The sequence below is a fragment of the Cylas formicarius genome, unplaced genomic scaffold, assembly GCF_029955315.1.
Source record: "Cylas formicarius isolate icCylForm1 unplaced genomic scaffold, icCylForm1.1 PGA_scaffold_1__22_contigs__length_36826433, whole genome shotgun sequence".
NCBI lineage: Eukaryota > Metazoa > Arthropoda > Insecta > Coleoptera > Brentidae > Cylas > Cylas formicarius.
Genome location: NW_026844264.1, coordinates 24,582,271 through 24,604,025, shown reverse-complemented (window position 1 = coordinate 24,604,025; position 21,755 = coordinate 24,582,271). Strand labels below are relative to the sequence as shown.

The following is a 21,755-nucleotide window of genomic DNA, read 5'->3' as shown; positions in this document are numbered from 1 at the left end:
TTGTGTGCTTCCCGACTTGCCGATCTTTGCAGCTTACTGCATTGTTTCCCGACGAGCGTACTGAAGATATTATATGTACAGGGTGTATCAATATGGATTCTATTAAAGAGAAACTAACCCTTCTAGAAGAAATAAAAGCTCATATCGGTGTCTGGGGGCTTAATTTTCATAAAAAAACAGAGTTGTAGGGTGTTTTTAACTATAACTTTGTTGCTATGGAAAATTTTTGTGTTTCTATAAAAATCACCATTTTACGTAGAAATTAGTGGTTTCAGATTTATCAATGGAAAACCCAATTTTTTGTATCGGAGATATATTTGATTTAACTTAAAATTGCCTTTGACATTTGACATCTTTTTAGAAAAAAATAAAAGATGTGGTATGAAATTTGGAACTGAGCGACTAAACGATTAAAAATTTGCTTTGGCATTATTTTTATTGAAATAAATTATACCTGTCAAAAAACTTACGACTTATTATAAAATGCACATTTTCTAAATACACCCTACACCTCGGAAACTTCAAAAGATATCTAAGGCCTAGAATATTTTGTATTTGTTGTGAGGTTTTTATCATTGTTTTTTATGAAAATTATGCCTCAGTCATCGACGTCAGTTTTCGTGTATGTGTTTTAGAAGATGTCCAATTTGGTCCACCCTGTAAAGACAAAAATAAATAAAAACCATACAACAATAACAACAACAATATATTTAGAGTTTTGTTTTCCATGCTTCAGCAGCTGTAAGACATCAAATATACAGAGAGTTTATGTTAAGTTATATGAAAGTCGTCAATCTGGATTATAAAATACCTACAGAAATTATATCTAACTTCAGTTACTTACATATTTGGTATCTAATCGCACGAAATTAATGTTTCTAGTCGCCAAGCAACTAAAGTTGTCACGTGAAAGACACAAAGACGAAAGCGAATGTAGACTTGAGTCAAATTTCAATATTTTTTTTTTTTTAACCCGAATATAGCATAACTATGGGCAAAATTTCAAAGTGCCTCTTAACATTGGGAGGGGCTTCAAAATTTCGTTTATCTATTTTCCAAGGAAATTGTGCCAATTTCTATTCCAGTAAAACAAATTTGCCGACCTCAGTTTACAACCATTCATTCCTGAATGGTACAAATGCCTGTTATATGGAACAATTGTATGAGGAGTGGTTAGAGAATTCCCAGACGGTCCATCCTGTAAGTGCATTTTAAAAAAGAATTTGATTATTGTGCTATTATTAATAACAATAACATGACTGGAATACAGAGCATTGAAGCTTATTTTCGGAACCTGGATAACAGTGGCTCTTCTAATGTATCAACAGTGGATCACCAAGGAGTTGAATATAATTTAGACGCACGAACGGTGGAAGCCTATTTTGCTTTGCAAATGATCATCAAGGGATACCAGGTAAGGCATTCCATTAGCCGACCAAAAAATTCTCATTCTGAGACCCGTCCAGGCTCGTGGGTATTTATATGCAAAAACCGATCCTCTAGAAACGGCGGTTGATGGCAATTCCACTTCAATTGCAAAACTAAAGGGCAACATCGAGAATATTTGCCATCACGTCAAATTAGGTATCAACTTTATAACGTACATATATTTGATACAATGTGCTTCAAATTAATCTTAATATTTTTTTTAGTAATTATAACGCAAACAGTTCTAGGGAAATGCTTTTGCTTCAATTCTAAAACTACCAAAACAACATAATTTAAGTTTCCAATATTATGCTGACAGTAAAAAAGTATTCTTATTGCGTTTTCTATATTTTATTTTCTCATTTTATTTATTTTTTTAAAAGTACAGAAATTGTGCCTGTGTCGCAACAGTAATTTAGTATTGTAGCTTGAAAATGTTTGCCCAACTTTAATTCGTTTTGTATTTATCCTATATTTGTATAATAATACAGAAAATAACAGTTTCCACTTTGTTAACAGCTGTAGAGTTTTCAAAGAACAAAATAGATAACTCGTTTCTAAAGTTTTTATGTTGCCATCGAACTTGCAGAAAATATTTCTCATGATACGGTACTGAAATTACCACCGTGGACTTATATCGGTGGCAGTGATTCACATTTACCACTAAAAGAAGTGATTGATCGACTAGAGAAGATCTACTGTGGGCATATCGGAATTCAGTACATGCACATACAGGATGTACAGCAACGCATGTGGATTAGGAACAAATTCGAGATGCCAAATAGTTTTACAGCTACAAAGGAAGAAAAGATTGCCCTTATCAATAGTTTGGGTGAAGCATCTTGGTAACTACATTTACAGGGTATCCCAGTTTTGAAATTTATGAGCAGCACCTCACTTATCTTTAAAGATAGTTTTCGGTTAGAAGAGATGTTTTAAAAGTATTGAGAGATGTAACAAGATTGCTTTTCTTGTAAGGAAGCTAAGAAAAATCCGTATATTAACAAACACATGAAAAATAGGCAGTGGCGTAAGAATTAGGGCATGGATTACATAAATATCTCCCAAAAACTCGATTTCATAAAAAAATCGTTTTTCAGCCTATGATGTATAAAAAAGTTTGTTAAGATCTTTCAGCACGTGCAGTTTAGTTCACTAAGAAAGAAATGCCCTGTCTAGTTTTTCTAAAAACAAGCTCAATATACAACATTTCAATACTATAAAATGCAAATCAGCTGCTTTAAATAAGGAAGTATCTTTAATAAATGTTCCTAGAAGCGCCTTTGGGCTATATCCAACAAAGTGCTCTATAGAAGAAACGTTTCTACTAGTAAGATGTAGGTAAAATTAACAAGACAATATTATTTTTAAGAAAATACTTATCCAATAAATTTAAATAAGCAAAGCTTTTTGGTTTTAGGTTTGAAAACTTTCTGAGGAAAAGATTTCCCTCTATCAAGCGATTTGGCATCGAAGGATGTGAAGTGATCATTCCCTGTTTAAATATTGTTATCGATAAGTCGTCCGAAATAGGCGCAGACACATTCATTATAGGTAAAAATTGCATGCTGTCCAATAAGTTCACAATGCAACGCTCACCTGTGACTGCTGAAAGCCGTATAATATTGGAGGCTTTGTTACACAGGATGATTAGAGCTGCGCATGATGGACAATTAATGACTATTTTTGATACCTTTTAGCAAAATTCAGTAATTTTTTTGGTTTTTCTCACTTTAATAAATTTGGCTTGCATAAAATGTATTTAACCAACTTCAAAAATTGGGTGCGAACCATTATTTGAACCGCAGCATCGAAAAATGGTGTCACACAGGGGATTTATTATGACCACGAGCATGTCACTTTTTACATGCACATAGCAACAAATTAATTATACGGAGTGACGTATGTATTCTAGAAATGCGATCATAATTTCTTAATCCGTTTATGGAAGTTTAACAGCAACAAATTTTCTGAATTTGGGTCGAAGTAGAACTCAGACCAACCACCACCAACGAATTTTAGGACATGCATTTTTATATGGGAAAACTAAATCATTCTGACTAAAATAATTTGTATATGGAATTTACCAGATTCTGAAAACTATCTGACATTTTTAGTTAAATCAACGACACAATAAAGGAAAAAAAAATCAAAAATTTTTTCAGGCAAACCATTTGGAATGCATAAAATTATGCTTAAATTATCTGTACGGTAGATAATGAATATCACGTAAAATGCAACCCATATGCACACAGTACACGTTTTCAACAAAATGTAACCAATTATTTTTGCAAGGTGCAACACACCGGGGGCGTGTCAATATTCTGGCCAATGTTTGCCAGGCACCATTGGACTTGGTGATTTCCCAATTCATGGATCACCCGGTCAACGGTTGGGAAACCGGTGACGTAAAATACCACCTGGGTACCTACAGAGAAAGGTATACACACTATTTTTAAGATAAATTTAAAGTAACAGTACCGAAAATAATTTTTTATCAATGTAATGCCATTTGGAATTGCATCTTTGAATGCTCTTTGCTTATTTATATATTTCTGGGGCCCTTTTCCCAATAAACGCAATGTTATTTTATTAATACACATACCTATGACATAAATATGTTTGTTCCATGTTAGACATGATTTCTTAATGAATTGATTTTTATGAAATTAAATTTGATTTGGCAATACTGGATAATATTAGATTTCTCTGCAAACCAACAGAGATGGAATAGTCAATACAGCGTTGTAACTTGCTTATGCGCAGTTTGGTTGTATTGTCTTCGTTTTGCATATTTCTAGTATTCTGGAACGTATAAATAAAATAAAAACCTTTCGTTATATCTGTGGTAGTTATGTCGTAGTAAAGCAAAGGCAAACTATAACTTCTTTTGTGAAAAATGTATACCACGCTTATTTGGGGTAAAAATTGGCGACCAAGAAATGTTTAAGCTTTGGTGTTCTTATGGTGTTGCGAGAGCCTAGGAATCACAGTGATGATTGTAATTTTCAACAGAACAAATTAGAAACAAATTGTGTATCCCAATCTTGACTCTGCTATTCGACCAGTTCCTCATGGACCAGATGTACCGAGACCTACCTGTTGTCTTCGTTGTTGCATATTCTAGAACGTATAAATATAGAAAAAAGACATCGTGTGAACAATCCAAATAACTTTTGTTATATCTCTGGTAGTTATGTCGTAGTAAACCAAAGGCAAACTATAACTTCCTTTGTGAAAAATGTATACCACGCTTATTTTGTTGTAAAAAGACAAGTCCTGGGCTCTACATACTGTTTATTCCGTTTACGTTGAAGCGTCAAGAAAATGGCAAAAAGATAGGAAAATAGCTTTGGTGTTCCTATGCTAGGCGAGAGCCTGGGAATCAAAGTGGTGATTGTTATTTTGGTTCGTGTAATGTTCAAAGATTCAACAGAAAAAATAAATTGTGTATCCCAATCTTGACTCTGCTATTCGATCAGTTCCCCTTGGATCAGATGTCGATACCTACCGCCCAAAAAGAACTAGAAAAAGTTATATCGTCAGAATCAGATGAATTTAATTTCGACCCAGATGACTCATATTTCCCACCAAATTTCAGAGAGTCCGAAGTGTTTAACCAGAACGAATTAAATGATGTAATTAGAGATTTGAACCTTCCAAAGGATGCATTTGATTTTTTTTTTGCGGGGTCGTGAAAAAAGTTATGTCAATATTTTACTCAGGAAGGACCACCAATGGATTGCAACTAGGATTTCACTTTTTTACAGAATAAAAAAATTAATTATTTTAGAAATATCGTTATTTTTTTCTTTAATATTTGCAAAAAAAACTTACGTGATACAAATAAATGCATAGAATTTTTGAAATCAGCCTACCAAAATTATATGAAATCAGTTTTCGAAATAAAAACATCTTCTAAAAAGTTTAATTTTGTAGATCTTAATTGGTACCAATGGTTGCCGTGTGGTTGAGAAGTTCTTTCTGTGTTCGCCAAATTTGGCATAAAAATGGGAAAATCTTTTGAACAGAGTTGTGTAATATTTTGCAAATAAAAGCGAATTGCTCAGTTGATATGACTGGGAATTTTCATGTGCTGCGTTAAATAAAAAAGAAGCTGAGATATGCAAAAGAATTATATCAAAGAAAAAGAAAACTTATTTTTGAAGTAAACCGATTCAAAACATTGCCCACTATAAACTTATTTTAAAAATATTATATGCAAAATTCCCATATAGGATGACCACTAATAAGAAAATCAGAGTGAGTCTTTTGGGAAATCCTTCTCATCTCGAAGTCGTTTTTCCATTAACACAGGGGCGTGCTAAGGCGGAGCAGGTTTTCAGACCGGACGCTGAAAGTCAAAAGGTATATCACAAAACTTTATTTTCTTTCACCGTACATGCAAGTAAACACTAATAATAATAATAATTTTTATTCAAATCAATAAAAATATACAATTTAACAACTTATATTAATGTAAACATTAAATAAATATTAATACAAAAAAACACTCATATTCAAGGTATACTAAGTTAAAAACTTGACAGCCATCCTTGAACATGACGCAGGTTAATTTAACTATGTTTCCCATCTATTATGTAATATGAAAGAAAAACATAATATTCTACCAAAAAAAAAGAAACGACTTTATATAGTTACAATACATTAATGAATCTGTGAATTTGACTTATAATAGAAACTTATGCTAGTTAATTTTGTTTTAAATTATTTTTATTTTATTTTATTTTTCAGTTCTAGAGGTAGTGCGTTATAAATTTTTTGACCAATATGAAAGTAATTTTATTGTCCAACAGATGAATGCATTTTAAGTTATTTTTTATTAAGAACAAAAGGGATGATTTATAATATGAAATTTTTATGTGAAATATTTGAAATTGAGTAAAAAGTAAGTCAGAAGGCTATTGCAGATTTAACTTAAATATAATTTTCAAAATTCTTTTTTGTATTACGTAAAGGGATTGAGGAGTCGTGGAAGCACCCCAACCGATTATCCATAAGATATAAGTGATTGTACCAGTGAAAAATAAGTAGAAAGAAGTAATTGCTTATCATATATTTTAGTCAGTTGCCAAAAAGTATTTTAAGTATTTTAAGTTCAATTAACACCTGCTTTTGACCTTGACATGTTCCATGTTCTAATAAGGGTTGGATACTATCATGGCAATTATTACTACCGCTCTATAAACCTATACTGGTGCTTCCGTACAAGTTCCTCGAGTGACTAAGTCAAAGCAAAGCATAATGTGTTCAAAATATTTGAGATTTCGTCTTCACCTTTTTTTAATAACGCAACATTCTATAGCAAATATTTATTTTGACCGAACTAGTAGTCTAGGTGAAAATATTTTAAGGTGTTGCCAATAGTAATCCATGGAGATGCAGCTATCTGCGGGCAAGGTGTTTCTTGGGAAACAACCAATTTGGCTAATCTACCTTGCTATAATACCGGTGGTACTGTGCACGTTATTATTAATAACAGACTTGGATTTACCACGGAACCATGGCAGTATAAATCTTCCATGGAATCAACTGGTAACTATCGACCTTTTGCGCAGTTACTTGTAAGTGCTAAAGTCGAGCGTCGTCCATAGATCTATGCTCAGTTATCGGGGCCCCAATTTTTCATGTAAATGCTGACGACCCAGAAAGCGTACTTCATGTTAGCAAAATTGCGGTGGAATGGAGAGCAACATTCCAAAAAGATGTGATATTAGACGTCGTAGGTTATAGACGGTTCGGTCACAGTGAAGAAGACGAACCCTCTTTCACTCAACCGTTACAATATTCCGTAATCAAGAAAAAAAAAACAAATTTTGAGCTGTACGCCCAAAAGCTTCTGGAAGAAGGTAATATTAAAAAATTGAGAAATGTGTGGCGGAACGTTAGTTGTGCCTTTAAGAATGCGTCATGTAGTTTAATACCAGTGCGAGAGAGATTATATCTTCTTGTTTTGTCTACTTTAAACTGTATTATTATAGGGATAACTTTAGCATTTCAAAACAAATTTTGGTACTTTAAATTGGTTAAACATGTGATCTGTTGTCGCTCTTTTCAATCTCCAGATTACAGAAATCGACACCAGGTGATTTAACAATAATCTATAATTTGATTTAAATGTAAAATATAAATTTTGTGTTTGCATTGAATTCTTCTTTTATGGTGTATTGCAAAATCATTGGTATCGGTAACAGAGCAGGGAGAAGATAGTTCCATTTGTAGCATCCAGGGGCCTTCATGTTAGCTGTAACATAAAACTTTGGACGTTATAGGAACAATTACGAAAGAGAGTTTGACTGATATGGAACAAAAATTTGAACACAGATGCGCGGAGGCTTTTGAAAAGGCGAAACAAAAGAAGTTTCACACTGTTGAGGAATGGACAGAAAATCCCAAATTCGTAACTGAGAGCGGCGTCAAAGAAGGTCAAACGGGGATAAGTCAAGAAGTGCTCGAGCACATTGCCACCAGATTTTCATCTCCACCCCCTGATTCTCACAATTTTCAAATGCACCGAGGTTAGTATATCTAAAAAATCCAAAAAATAGGTATATTACTGCTAGATTATTTAAACTATAAATTCAGGTTTGAAAAGAATCTTATCTGCTCGCATGGACCTTGTAAAGCAGAAAAAGTGTGACTGGGCGATGGGAGAGGCTTTGGCGATTGGTTCGCTGTTAAGAGATGGCGTCCACGTGAGGCTAACCGGTCAAGATGTCGAACGTGGAACGTTTTCACACAGGCATCACGTTTTGTTTCATGAAATTCTCAGGAACGTGACATACCAGTAAGTAGACATTCCGTGTTAATAACTTATTAAGTTTCTTCAATCAAATTTAGCTGGATTACTACTAGCAATATCTGGAATTGGACGTAACATAAATTAACGTAATTAATGAGAATAAGAATAAAAAGCATTATAGAAAAATTGTTTTACAAATGCTAAAGTTGTAAGCATATAGGTATTGATACCACAAACAGCTATGACATTTTTGAAATCGCTGGCACATATCTGTATGTCTTGCCTATGCCGGTAATACAGGCCCCTATATATTCACTAGCTATATGTAAAAAACTTTTAACTGAATTTTTGATTCCACGCAAATAAGGAAGTTACCTACTTGTTCCGATTTCTTTATGAGTTACTCATAGGCTTTTTTTTTCTAAATAAAATTTAGTTTTTGGAATTTTTAGCAAGTTATTCAGAATATTCGTAGAATAATGCAGTAATTTTAAACAGCACATACATAAGGTTAAAATACCAAAAATAAGGTTTTGCATACTTTCATTTTCCGACTGAATTAGTGGAAGTCCCCTAACATAACGGTGGTTGCAGTTTCCTTTCACGTACCTAAAAAAAAAGAACAGAATAGGACCTTCCCTATTTTTAACTTGGCGAAGGAGGGCCTGGTAATGTTGATATATACGCAACACGAGCCTCTGGTTTATGTCGGGTCATAGAGACTGAGTAAGAATCAGAAGATTCCTCTTATCCTATCATTTTTATCATATCATTCGATCATATTATTCGATGACCCGTTTTTAATTACATTTACATTCTTTTTCAAACTCTGTTAACAAAAAAGGTGAAAAATTGGTGTGGAAATATCTATACTGCATTATTTTATTTCAATTATTTTTCATAAGCGTTTTTTGTTGGCAAATTCGTAATTACTATTATTCTGCAAGAGTTGAATATGCCAGGAACTGCAATATTGGTAAATAATTTCACTTTTAATTTTTATTTTTATTGAAAACTAGATTTTAGGACTTCTTGCACCTTGCTATTATAAATACAGGGTGTTTAAAAAAATCTTACAAAAAAATATAAATTAAACTTGTTTTTAAGCCAAATAATAATGTTAACGTATGGTAACTACATTTATTTTATTATGTTTGTATAATAATAATATATTTATTATATATATTATAAAGGGCTAATTTTACTAACTTAATTAAAATTGTGAAGTCCAGGGGCGTCGTATCTTAACGAATAGTATTTTCAAAGCGATGTACGCCATTTACTTTTTTCGATTTATTTAAATTACTTTGGATAAGCCACCTAAAAAAAACTTTTCTAACCCCTGATTTCTTTTTATAATAAATTGCTTTTTTTTATGAACATTTATTTTGTGGACATTTTCATGAACATTAAACTTCATTCTAAGAAACGAACACTAAAGAAAATGACCACCAGCTTCATTGGCGGCATTTTTGTTCTAAAATTTAACACTCCACATCTTGGAAACTAAGTATTTACGGATATACGTTTATTTATTTCGCTACTAAGTTATATGAACTTTTTTTTTCTTGACGAATCTCCAACCGAGCGTTGTTGCATGCTTTTCGAAACATCTTGTATATTTGCGGTGGGTGAAGCAGCTTTCGCTAAATATTGAAAGTAACTGAATTTGTGAAATCTATGCAGAGTTGTTGGATTTTTGCATTAAACTACAAAACTGCTACATTTTGAAAATTCATTTTTAATTCGAAACACAAATGGTAAACTTTTATAGATACCTGACCGATCTATATCCCGATCAAGCCCGCTACACCATTTGCAATACGCCTCTGTCCGAATGCGGCGTGCTAGGTTTCGAACTAGGCTATTCTTCGACGAGCGCGAACTGCTTAGTTATTTGGGAAGCCCAATTCGGCGATTTCGCCAACACCGCCCAAGTGATTTTCGATACAATGATAACGTCAGGCGAAAGCAAGTGGGGAAGAAAAACCGGGTTAGTTTGTTTCTTGCCCCACGGTATGGAAGGTAATTGGCCCATTTTTTGAGTCGTATAAGGTCCTGGCAGGACTCTAGGGAAAAAATCTTTTCCATAAATTATATATAAGTTTCTCGTGGAACTAATAGATATGCCCGAAGGCTAATATAATTGCTTATCTTACTTTGCAGTAATATTATTGAGAGACCACCGTTTTGTCAAATAAGAAGATCAAAAATTTCCAAAAGATTAAAGCAGCTTCTTTTTTTTTACTGATTTGAAAATAGCATGAAGGTGTTCCTAGGGGGACTTCGTCGATCTGTTAACCGGGTTTACACCAAAAGAAAATAAAGTACGAACTAGGTGCATTTATAACAAAACTAGAACTGATAAGGAACACATTGTTTGAATTGAATGTTTTAGTACGAGGTAGTTTTTATGAACGCAATGAAACCAGCTTAATGGAAAACAACAATTTTTTTAGCAGTGTGTGCTTGAAATTCTTCAAATACTCTCTAACAAATGGCAGCCTTATATTATCTGCTCTAGATTTGCTAATAATCTTAGAGAAAAAAATGAAAAAATAAATACATAAATAAGAACTAAAAGTTCAGATTTTCGAGACATTTTCACATGACAATTGTTTCGACAACACCAAATGATTTGATAAACACACGGTGTTGTCGAAACAATTGAGTGTATAATTTGGCAAAAATCTGAACTTTTAGTGTTTATTTTGTTAAATTGATTTTCATCAAGTAAAGTCACCTTAGTTCAATTTAATATTTCATATTTTTCGAAGGTTTTAAACATTAAAGTTTTTTACTGTTAATGTTCGTGATTGATGTAAATCAAAGACAATATATCCAAAGGAGACACGGCAATCTATTCATTAAAAGTTATGCGATTCTCTTCTTATCAAATTTTACTTCTTATTTTGTATATGTCTTTTTTTTATATAATGAAAGTGAATGTAGAATTGAAAAAAATCGAAACCAATGTTTAAGAAAATATGACCATATTTCTAATTTTTATAAGCAGATTGGGTGGCTTAGGATGAAATCTCGTTAGAAGACTACATTTTTGTAGTTTTTTAATCTATAAACGATCCCGATACTCCGTCCTCGATTCGGGAGCGAATAGTGTTTAGGCGCGAAACACTTAGGAATGTTAGGACTAGGGAATTTTTAACAATCCCTGGTCGAGTTTTTCGTATAACGCCGTAAAATATTATAATTCAATACCTAATTACCTGGTAAATTTAAATTGTAACACGTGTAAATTAAATATAAGAAAGAATTACTGCATCTACATAATTTGCTGTAGACATTTTTTTCTGTTTAGCTATAAAAACTGAAATTAGAATGATCGTAACTGGTTATTTACACACTAAACAACGCTAAACCACTTTAAACAACTGTTTCATTAATATTTAAAAACAAAAACTTCTCAAATAGCATAAATACGACGTCCACATTACAAATGTCAATATCCTAAACCATCTGATGTCTCCTATAATAGGTCACAGTTCTTATGCATTGTATTGAAAGGTGCAAATGGCAATCCTGTGTTTAAAATATGATCGCTATTTAAACTCAGAAATATTAAGAGTTTATCGGGTCTCTTGAATTTAATGTCGTTTATGCAAACCACCAATCCGTTTTAGGATCTCTTCAGGAACAATCACAAACCAATCTGTTCCGACTTTCTGTTCACACGGACAGATCGTGTTGTGCTTTAATTCTGTCAATTTAGTGGAAACCCGGCAATATGGTAAAACTATGCAACTATTAAAAGTTTGCAAATTTGTAATTATAACATACTTTATCATTGGTGTGATTTTAATTTACATACCCTATATATTATTATTGCATATAGCTGCTATTAATAAATTCCATCAAAAACGACCCCAATTTTAGATTAAAAATTAAATAAACTAGGCTTACACTCGTTTTTCGCTAAAATGGTTGTTGGAAAACAGTTGAAAATAAGATTTTTGACTTATCTGATGAATTAAATTTCCTATGTATCGGTATATGAGAAAAAAACAGCTCTGCGTAAGGTGATTAGTTTTCTGACTTGGAGCTCTTTTCACTAACTTAAAAACGGCTATTTTTGGAGTAATTTAAATATAGATTAGGTCATCACTGTCGTGAGGTTATGTTTAGGTCCGAGTCCAGAACATTCTAGCGCCCGCCCCGAGCGCTTTTTGCAAATGGGTAGCGACGACCCAGACTACCTGCCTCCCAATTCCAATAACTTTGCGGTCGAACAACTAAGGAAAACCAACTGGATAGTTGCCAACTGTACCACCACTGCCAATTTCTTTCATATATTGAGAAGACAAATCGCTCTGCCTTTCCGAAAACCTCTGATACTGTTGACCCCGAAAAGTTTGCTGCGTTTACCAGCTACGAGAAGTGATTTTAAGGATATGATAGAAGGTATCACTAGCTTATTATATATTCATCACAATCAACGACATCGGGGTGATGGTGCCAAAGTTATTTCTACGTAAGCATTTCCATGTCACCAATAATTTTTTTAGTAGTAAAGGCTAGAACATTTATGCAAGAAATAGCAAGGGGGATGTAAAAATTCCAATTAGGGGTTGAATAAAGTTTTTTTTTTGTGATAGTCAGGAAATAATGAAAATTTAAGAAAAGTTATGATCTCTAATGCACAAAAGGGGGGAAGCTCTGAAAGCAATTAGATAAATCGGTAGAACTGATGTTTCACGTAACGTCAGTCCTTTAAAGGAGTTTGCAGGGGTGAGAAGATTTTGTCTATTGATTTGGGTCGGAAATACTGGGCACTAGCATTTGACTAAGCACCCTTTGGTCATGCTAAGTTGAAAACGAATATAAACGCAACATTGTATTCGCTCACAGGCAATTAAAAACACTGAACAAAAATGCTTAAGAGCGTATACAAAGCAATAGAGTACTTCAAGTTACCTTAAGAGCATTCAAAGCAAACAGTGTACGCCGTCTGTCTGTTTAAGTCATTAGGATATGTGCTGTGATGTTTGGATTTATATTTTATGTAGCCGATATACCGCCCGTCCGCTGTAACTTCTTGGTCTATTGCACCATATACAAAGACAGAAAATCCCACTTAACATGACATTGGAGTTTCAAATTAATTTGATATAGACAATTTAAAAATCGCTAGCCATTTTATTTATTTAAAAAATCGTCCATACTCGAAGTGACCTGGTTTTACAAAACTAACGATTATATTAACAAATACACTCACACGTCCAGATCTTAAACATAATCATAACATAATTAGATCTATAAATTAAACAATAGGTACATAAAAGAACGCCAACTTAAAAGTACACAGACGCAAAAGGAAATATTATCGAATCGGTTCGATTTCCACGAAATCTAGAAGTAGTAAAAATTCCCTGTGTTGGTACAACCTAGGTTTATTTAACGGAAATGTTTTAATTATCCTTTTATACATACATGTTATGAAGATAAATAGTTGAGAATATTTCGTGACCAAACATTATGATTAGGTACGGAATTTCAACGAATAATATCAAACGATGGGCCAGCGTCGAAAAATCCCAACAAAGTGGCAAACATTTTGTTTTGCAGCGGGAAAATATTCTACGAAGTAAAGGATATTTTAAGCAAGCGAAAATGTGAAGATAAACTGCCTCTAATTAGAATCGAACAGGTGAGTTACGTAGGAAAATGAAAACAGATTTTATCATCCCTTATAATATACGACGACAGGTATGTCCATTCCCATATGATCTTGTCAAAAAAGAATGCGAAAAGTATCAAAAGGCGAAAATCGTGTGGGTACAAGAGGAACACAAAAACGGAGGTTGCTGGAGTTACGTTCAGCCAAGATTTGAAACAGTTACGAAGGGCGAGAGGGACATAATGTAAGTATTTAGTGAAAATTGGTTAATTTGCAGTGGATGGACATCATTTCAAGTGTCTCTTTTGCCAGGACGCTTAATCGGCAACTTATAATAATGACACCTGTCAAAGTTTCGTGTGGGGATGGTCGAAAATTTATTCCATCACTTCGACTTTTATTTCGTATGGGACACACGTCAAAAACACAAATGAAACCTTCACTTTTTAGGTTTCTCTCGGATATGTTGAATTGAAAACACCTTTGTCTGGTCTTGATATATCATACAGTTTACTTTTTTTACAGTTATATTGGCCGTCAGCCTTCCGCAAGTACCGCTACGGGCTACAACGCCAAGTATTTAGAAGAATTGAGAAAACTTTTGGATGATGTCACCAATTTTTGTTCATAAATTAATCGCATTGTCTTTTACTTACTGTATTAAATTTAAATTGGTCCAATCAATTTGTATTATTTGTAACTATTTGTAAATATACTTTTAGTTGTAACCTAACATAACAAACCTGTCAAGTTCAGCGATCAACAATAAAATTTACATCTGGAATAATCTTTTCAAAATAGAAAACAGCATCCCCATACATATTTTGTATTTTTGAAAATTTTGATTTTGGGAGAAATAGTTTTTTTTTGTAGAATATAAAAACTTTTGAATAGATTTTCTCGAAAATTGAGCTTCATAAGTGGCGGTCGCTTTTTTTACATCTGTAGAAGTCCTTAATTGGCGGATATATATTAATAATTGATACTAGTTACTGTGTGGGATAAAAACGTATTGTTTTAGACATTTTTGTGGGTTGTATCGGATATTACTACTATCTACTACCTAATATATATTTTTTCAAAAGTTCAAAGTGAAAATTTCAGACAAATACTATTTGATTTTTTACTTATACAATAAATTTACATTTTTTTAGTAACAAGCGCATTAAACATTTAATGGAATTATCACATGATTACATAGCTTGTTCTATTAACATACAAGTTGGCTATGTGTACAAATGCATAATATTTCAAAATGGGTTTACACGCCACCTAATTCACGCTTTACCAGAAAAGCAACTACTCAGCACATATTCGGCCTTTAAGGATGCTCATATAATTACAACTTTAGATGGAGGATGAACTCTGGTGTTGACATGCATAGAGGCTGGTGTTCGATCTCCCAGTGCTGTCATAATCGGCTTGTCTCATTCATGATAGCTTGTCCCTGACTCCTAAGTGAACTTACTCATTACTCCCCACTTATCAATTGTCCCTAAAGGTCGAACAGACTTTAATGCCCTCTCGTGGGTCTGGCAAAGTCTGCAGTGATAATATTTAATTTTATAACTGGAAGGTAGTACGTTCTTTAATCGGATTCTACTTTAAAATATTCTAAAACATGTGCTACAAAGCCTTCATTAATATTTGTTTTAACTAGGACGCGATTCTGGATACCGTAACCAAAACTAATGTACGTTGCCAAATTTGAAAGTGAGTGAGTACATATTTACCGTAGCTGCTGATTGCGATAACAATTTCTAAGTGTTTGGTACTTGAAAAATCCAAAACTTAAATTACTTTCAACGTCATATACGTACATTTTAATAGAATTTGCATTGAAAAGGTTATTAGTGTAGCTCGTATGATTATGGCTCGAACTCATGCGAACTTGTTTGTGCTGAGTATCGCGATATCATTCCAGATATGGGTAAGCTTGCCCTTTTGTCTATTTCTCCCATATGGATACCCTACTATTGGTTTTTTAATTATATCTAAATATTTTCTAGATGTCGATGGCTGAAGTTGTAGATGATAAGAACAGTCTCCGGGTTGTGGGAGGCACCAATTCCAGTGCCTTTCAGTTTCCCTACCAAGTAGCTATATTCCTCCATAAGCATCTGGATCGTGGGTACTCGTTCTGTGGCGGGTCGGTAATATCACCAAATTATGTTCTTACTGCCGCCCAATGTTTTCGGAAACACACGTAAGTCATCGTTCTCCCGTCCATGTCCTACATTTGCTCTTTCTACGATCACCCGAGTTTATTCCGCCGAATTCCAGCATAAGCACAATCAACCTGCTATTTGGCGCGAGAAATGTCAGTAATTGGGAACCGGGCCATTACTGGATAACTTTAAGGGGATCCGCCGCAATTGTACACGAAGATTACGACCTGGAAACTCGAAACAACGATATTGCCCTTATTAAATTAGACGAGGAACTCCAATTCGACGAGGCGATTCAGCCGGTTCGGTTGCCAGAAAACGACAATGACGATTATGTTGGCAAAACTGGCACTATAGCAGGTGATTACATGATTTGCAATCTATTATTATTGGTAATTAACCAAATTAAGATTGTCCAAAATGTCTCACATGGCAAACAGAAATGAGGGGAAAATAAGTAAAAAATGAAGTACATTCATACAAATACAAATTCAATGTAAATGTCCAGGTTAAGCACTATATTTCGTCCTACTGAAAAAAATTGTCAACACTACAACATGCCTTAATAAGCAAAAATATTTAATATATAGCAAAACTGCGGTGCAAGTTCGACCGGGTACGGTTTAAAATCGTGAAAGTAAATATAACAGAAGGCAATAGCTTATTATTTGCTAAAAATTCAGTTCAAAAGTTTTTGAGTTTCAAACAAAACAGGGTCCGAAATAAGAACGTTTTTGAAAATTTTTACAGCTTGTTATTAGATAAGATAAATAAAGTACTTATAACATGACATTAGTATATCATGGTTAACTGTAACTCAATAATACTTTTCTTAAACATTGTATATATTTAGGTGTTTTCTCATGAAATTTTTAGATATGTACATTTGGAAAAACAACAATCCTAATTGTATAAACAATCTGTACTAATAATTTTGGACACATTGTATTCTAAAAAATATACCTTAGCTCTTACTTAGTCGACAGAAGTCGTTATAAATGTTATTTTTTTACGAAAGCCCAGCTAAGCAAATAAGCAAGGGACCTAATTAACAACTTTAATACCAATTAATTCAAATCCACCGCCAAATAATCCACAATTTTGCTGTAGTCCAATTGAACCTAAATTTTAAATTAAGCTAAATAAAAAAATTAGGTATACAGTTAGGTTTTTCTTTCTTGTATTTAAATTAGATTTAATATTGTATAGTTATATTACTAAAATAATAATAAAAATTCTTAGGATTTTAACATATTTGCTATGTGATGTTATATCAAAATCTTCTTAAATTTCAAAAAACTAAACGAACTATTCTTTTGCTAGTTACCCAAACGGATTTTGGTCACAGTACTGACATGTATGTTGTGTTTAGAAGCCTGGTGATCTTACCCTTAAAAAATGACAAAAAATATCAATTACTAAGTAGTAAGTCCTAGGCATAATTTTTTGCCGAATCTCTTGAAATCTTATCTGCATTCTTTGAATTTTTTTAAAAGTATCTAATTGAATTGTTTATATCAGACGACAATGTTTAATTTCATTGCAAGTTTTTATTGATTTGTCGCGATTGTCTCGCGGTTGATTTTTTTAACTCTCATATGAGGAGCGTTCATTTAAATCAAGATTTCTCCCATTTAGAATACGTTTTTCGATTTTTATATATTTTATATATTTATATTATATTTCTAGATATTTTATTTTATATATTTGTTATGAATCGATCAATATCAGCAAAATCCGGGTCCGCCCCCACATAAAAAATTGTTCTTTTCAAGACCGAAAACAACAAAATAAGGTGCTTTTTTTCCATGCCTAAGGACGGTAGGAATCGATGGGCCTCAGGAGGCCATGAGAAAGAAATCTTCCATGCCCCTATTTCACAAACAAACTTTACCATATTTTCTTTCTAAACAGCGATATCCACATTCTATTTGTTTTTTCTCTGAAAATTTAACTGAATGTGGGCATATTTTAAGAAAATCCTGCCGTAAAAATTCCATATCCAAACTGAAAAAGAGAGATTTGAACTAACAAGTCTTATTGGTTGGAAACGAAATTTGAAATGACTGCATATGAGCATATTGAATTGCCCTTATCAACATTGTTTTTACAGTAGCTTCAAAAGTTTCTGTATTATCAGCATAGACAACGCTTTGATATATAAAGGCATCTCGGGATTTTCTCTTTGGCATTTACGCTGTACGGGACAAGATATTGTTGTAAATAGAATATTTGGAGGTCTGTCGGGCTAATTTGGTAAAATTACTCTAACCAAGTGTCAAAAACCGAACCAAACTTAGCTCTAGGATGCCTTAATACCATTTGATAGATCATTTATAAAAATATGGTTAGTTTTTGTTCGTTAAACGTTAAAGTCGAATAAAATTTATTTTCATGTAGTGTGCTCCATACTTTACTCTCATTTAATGAGACCAGCCTATTAATTTTTCTTGAGCTAATGTATTGAGATATTTTTATTTCTAACAATATTTAAGATTACGCCCCTACAATCCAAAAAAAAAAGGCGCAAAAATAAACTTCGACAGAAAAAAATGTGAGAAAGTGTTTGAAACAGTGGTTTCATTAACGACATACCTGCAAACCCTTTCCACACTAAGTCACTGTAATTATGTAGGTTGGGGTCACTACAAGGAAGACGAATTCGGAATTTCCCCCTGGATGAATTTCGTTAATGTCACCGTCATGTCAAACGAGGAGTGCAAAACTTATGACTATGATTTTGACCAACTGGTAACATCCAATAATCTGTGTTCTTCGGGTGAAGGAGTGCTATCCCTGTGCGAAGGCGACTACGGTGGCCCTTTGGTTATCGATGGAGTGCAAGTTGGTATCATGTCCTGGTATTGGGACGAACAGGGAACCTGCTTCTTGTCAATGCCCAGCGTGTACGCGAACGTGGCCGCATATAGATCTTGGATTAAAGAGCATTCGGGTATCTAAAAAATCTTCTAAAAATTAAAAAATATATTTTTTTGTATTTTATGTCATGTTAGTTTTCCTTCAGAGAAACCAAGAAAATTAACAAAAATTTGGAATTTTAAACTAAACCTCCTATATATTGAACAAGAACGGATCCTATGCAAATTCTCAAGTACCTTTCATTAAAATCTGCCTACTGTAAACGTATACATTTTTTTTATTTAAAACAAGTTAATCACGGTTTTCAAATGCTGGTGAATTCTAAATAATAAGCATATTAGTAGTTAAAATTGTTGGTCCATTGTTATATTTAAAACAAAAATTATTTAAAACAAAAATTACTATTACCCAATTATTCGAGAGATGTTTTCCGTAGACAAACGTATAATATATAACACTTTTATTAATTTCCTTAGACACTCATTTACTAATATATACAATTTGGTTTAAATAGTGCAGGATATACGAATCTATAATAAAATATGGTGCTTCCGAGTCTGAAAGTCTACCAACCTCCCTTATAATAAAATTCGTTAAAAGATGCAGCTTAGACAAACTTTGATTTTAATTTAATCTGTCGACACAACCGCAGTCATTCCCTTAATTCGAATGTAGACTAATTGTGAGTTATGATACGTTGAAACGTTTTATGACTGGGTGTCAAAGTTAAGAATGTAGGACCCTCGCTGACAATCGATTGAGTAATGGGCTCCCTTGGCAGACGTATTTAATGAGAAAAATGAGTCGATTCAATCAGTCTTAATTTAAACCTTGTCTGCGAAAGGGTATTTTACCCACTATGACCGGGCATATACAGGGTAGCTCGTTACGGCGGAATCCACTGTGTAACTCCATAAGCTTGTTTTATTGACAAATTTTGAATGCAAAATCGGTTTGTACGAAAGAGCTGCTTGAAAAAAAAATTTCTAACAGAACCAACCAACCAAACTTTGATATTTTAAGTGGTACAAATGTGTATTAACTCAACATACCACAACAACAAAAATAAGGGTAACATTAGCAAATAAGTCAAATGGCTTTTAATTCGATCCTTTAAGCGACGAATTTACAAATGTTGTTGAGACTTGGATCATAACGATAATAAAAATACTAAAAATAAGTGATCCTGTTTGTTGTTACATTTTTCCTTCTAAGCAGCAACTTGTTTAAAAGTAATTTAAAAATTCCTTCCTCTATTTATTAATAAAATTGTTCGAGAAGCAAGGTTATAGTCAAATGGATGTTATGATATGGATACAGCTTTCCTTATTGTTGAGCAACAAAAGCCTCTATCATGTTGATTAACTAAAAATAATAAGTAATTGAAAACAAAACTAAAACAAAAGGCCTTTTTTTATGAAAGTAACATTTTAGCAGATGCATTCACCGAGTGACTCGATGCACACAGAACTATTAGAACTGACAAACGTCACAATACCAGTTTCAAATGTACCGAAAACATCTGACCGCTCCCAACACGTGACTAAAGTACCGGTAATTGTCTCGCACTAGTGAAATGAGGCTGACGTTTGAAAGTGATATCTTCCGCACGCATGGTCAAAACAGTCTAAATTTTAATTAGTTAGTAAGTTATGCACTCCAACTTTTTAAAGTTGGTGCGCTTTTTCCTACTCGTCACTTTAAAATACCCAATTATCAAGCGTGAGAAAAGACTTACTTCGTTACCCACGGTCGCGAGCCATTTCCGGTACTTTAGTCATGGGTTCGGGAGCGATCGGATGTTTTCGATAGATTTTAGGCACGTTTTTTGACGTTTGTACTGTAGTAAAAAAGTATAGCCTGCAAAATGGTGATAAACTTTTTGGTTAGTTTTCAGTTTTCAAACAGGTTGCATAATTACTATTTTAATTACTACACTTTTTACTATTACTATTTTATTTACTACTTTGAAACAAGACGAGAAAATCCTATAAATTGTATCATCTTTCTACGCTGTATCAATTCATTCATTGGATCTACCTGGTGAAAACAGTCAAGCACTCTAACTTTTTAGACTTAGTGCGCTTTTTCCTACTCGTTACTTTAAAATATCCAATTGTCAAGTGCGAGGAGACACTTCGTTACCCACGGTTGCGAGCCATTTCCGGTACTTTAATCACGGGTTCGGGAGCGATCGGTTGTTTTCGATAGATTTTAGGCACCTGTTTTGACGTTTGTCGATTCTGATTGTCATGTTTTTTACCCCAAAACAACTGGCAATAGAAATAAGTTAGTTTGCAACACGGTGACAAACTCCTCCATTGGTGTTTTCACTAGTTCTTGTTTGCATAAAGACTATTCTAATTACTTACAAGAAAATCCAATAATTCTCCGTCCTCATAATTTCCGCTTTCTCTTGTATCATCTTTCTTCAATAAATCAATTCATTCGTTGGATCTACGGTTTAGACCACCGAGATGCAACAGTTTTTTGTTTCGAGAATTTCGTTTCCGATGGTTGGTCACAATCTCGGTCGTCAATCTCTCGGTCTATTTGCACCAGAGAAGAAAAGGACTCGCGTCGCGGTCAGCCACATGAAATCCGAATAGGTTTAAAGGATGGACATCTATCTGCTATCGCGCGTTCCAACGCTACCGTGTGGCGAACAGAGAATCGGCCGCCGTTAGTTTAACTAAAACGTTGCCGCATCGTCGAGGAGCGCCGGTATTCCACAAAACTCCATTAAGGATCCGAATCCGCCCTCCACGTTTGCGTCGCAGCTGTGCCGCTGGCATCAGTGCGGAGGCTGCTGCGTTTCGGTTCCGGATTAGTTATAGTAGCGGCGGGGATCTGTCAAACACACACATATACACACAAACAC

At 33.7% G+C, this 21,755-nt stretch overlaps 2 protein-coding genes and 1 long non-coding RNA gene across 4 annotated transcripts; 2 read left to right on the top strand and 1 right to left on the bottom strand.

The window, feature by feature from the left end:
- Positions 1-914: 914 nt before the first annotated feature.
- LOC132696895 (2-oxoglutarate dehydrogenase-like, mitochondrial) lies at positions 915-14,498 on the top strand. 2 transcript variants are annotated; one of them, XM_060662020.1, is made up of 16 exons: positions 915-1,200; positions 1,271-1,414; positions 1,467-1,584; positions 2,018-2,273; positions 2,849-2,982; positions 3,724-3,868; positions 5,667-5,796; positions 6,804-6,984; positions 7,044-7,298; positions 7,722-7,967; positions 8,035-8,236; positions 9,966-10,216; positions 12,335-12,610; positions 13,693-13,856; positions 13,916-14,070; positions 14,352-14,498. In XM_060662020.1, the coding sequence occupies exons 1-16, from the start codon at positions 991-993 to the stop codon at positions 14,455-14,457; spliced, it is 2,973 nt and encodes a 990-aa protein (XP_060518003.1). In that variant the 5' UTR covers positions 915-990; the 3' UTR covers positions 14,458-14,498. The 2 variants fall into 2 exon arrangements, with proteins under 2 accessions (XP_060518003.1, XP_060518004.1); XM_060662021.1 differs by lacking the exon at positions 1,467-1,584 and having other exon boundaries at positions 14,352-14,492.
- Positions 14,499-15,399: 901 nt separating this feature from the next.
- LOC132696897 (uncharacterized) lies at positions 15,400-16,264 on the bottom strand. The gene is made up of 2 exons (XR_009618093.1): positions 16,126-16,264; positions 15,400-16,074 (listed from the first exon to the last, which is right to left on the bottom strand). It is a non-coding gene; the product is annotated as an uncharacterized LOC132696897 (long non-coding RNA).
- On the top strand, positions 15,836-20,024 carry LOC132696896 (trypsin delta-like). The gene is made up of 3 exons (XM_060662022.1): positions 15,836-16,032; positions 16,110-16,354; positions 18,630-20,024. The coding sequence occupies exons 1-3, from the start codon at positions 15,836-15,838 to the stop codon at positions 18,953-18,955; spliced, it is 768 nt and encodes a 255-aa protein (XP_060518005.1). The 3' UTR covers positions 18,956-20,024.
- The last annotated feature ends 1,731 nt before the right edge of the window (positions 20,025-21,755 follow it).

Excerpts from the sequence above, each read along its gene's own strand:
- LOC132696895 (XM_060662020.1), top strand. The coding sequence starts at position 991 with ATGGGCAAAATTTCAAAGTGCCTCTTAACATTGGGAGGGGCTTCAAAA. Across the intron at positions 10,217-12,334 it reads CTTGCCCCACGGTATGGAAG|GTCCGAGTCCAGAACATTCT; the intron begins GTAATTGGCCCA and ends GGTTATGTTTAG. Across the intron at positions 14,071-14,351 it reads AAGGGCGAGAGGGACATAAT|TTATATTGGCCGTCAGCCTT; the intron begins GTAAGTATTTAG and ends CTTTTTTTACAG.
- LOC132696896 (XM_060662022.1), top strand. The coding sequence starts at position 15,836 with ATGTCGATGGCTGAAGTTGTAGATGATAAGAACAGTCTCCGGGTTGTG. Across the intron at positions 16,033-16,109 it reads CAATGTTTTCGGAAACACAC|CATAAGCACAATCAACCTGC; the intron begins GTAAGTCATCGT and ends GCCGAATTCCAG. Across the intron at positions 16,355-18,629 it reads CAAAACTGGCACTATAGCAG|GTTGGGGTCACTACAAGGAA; the intron begins GTGATTACATGA and ends GTAATTATGTAG.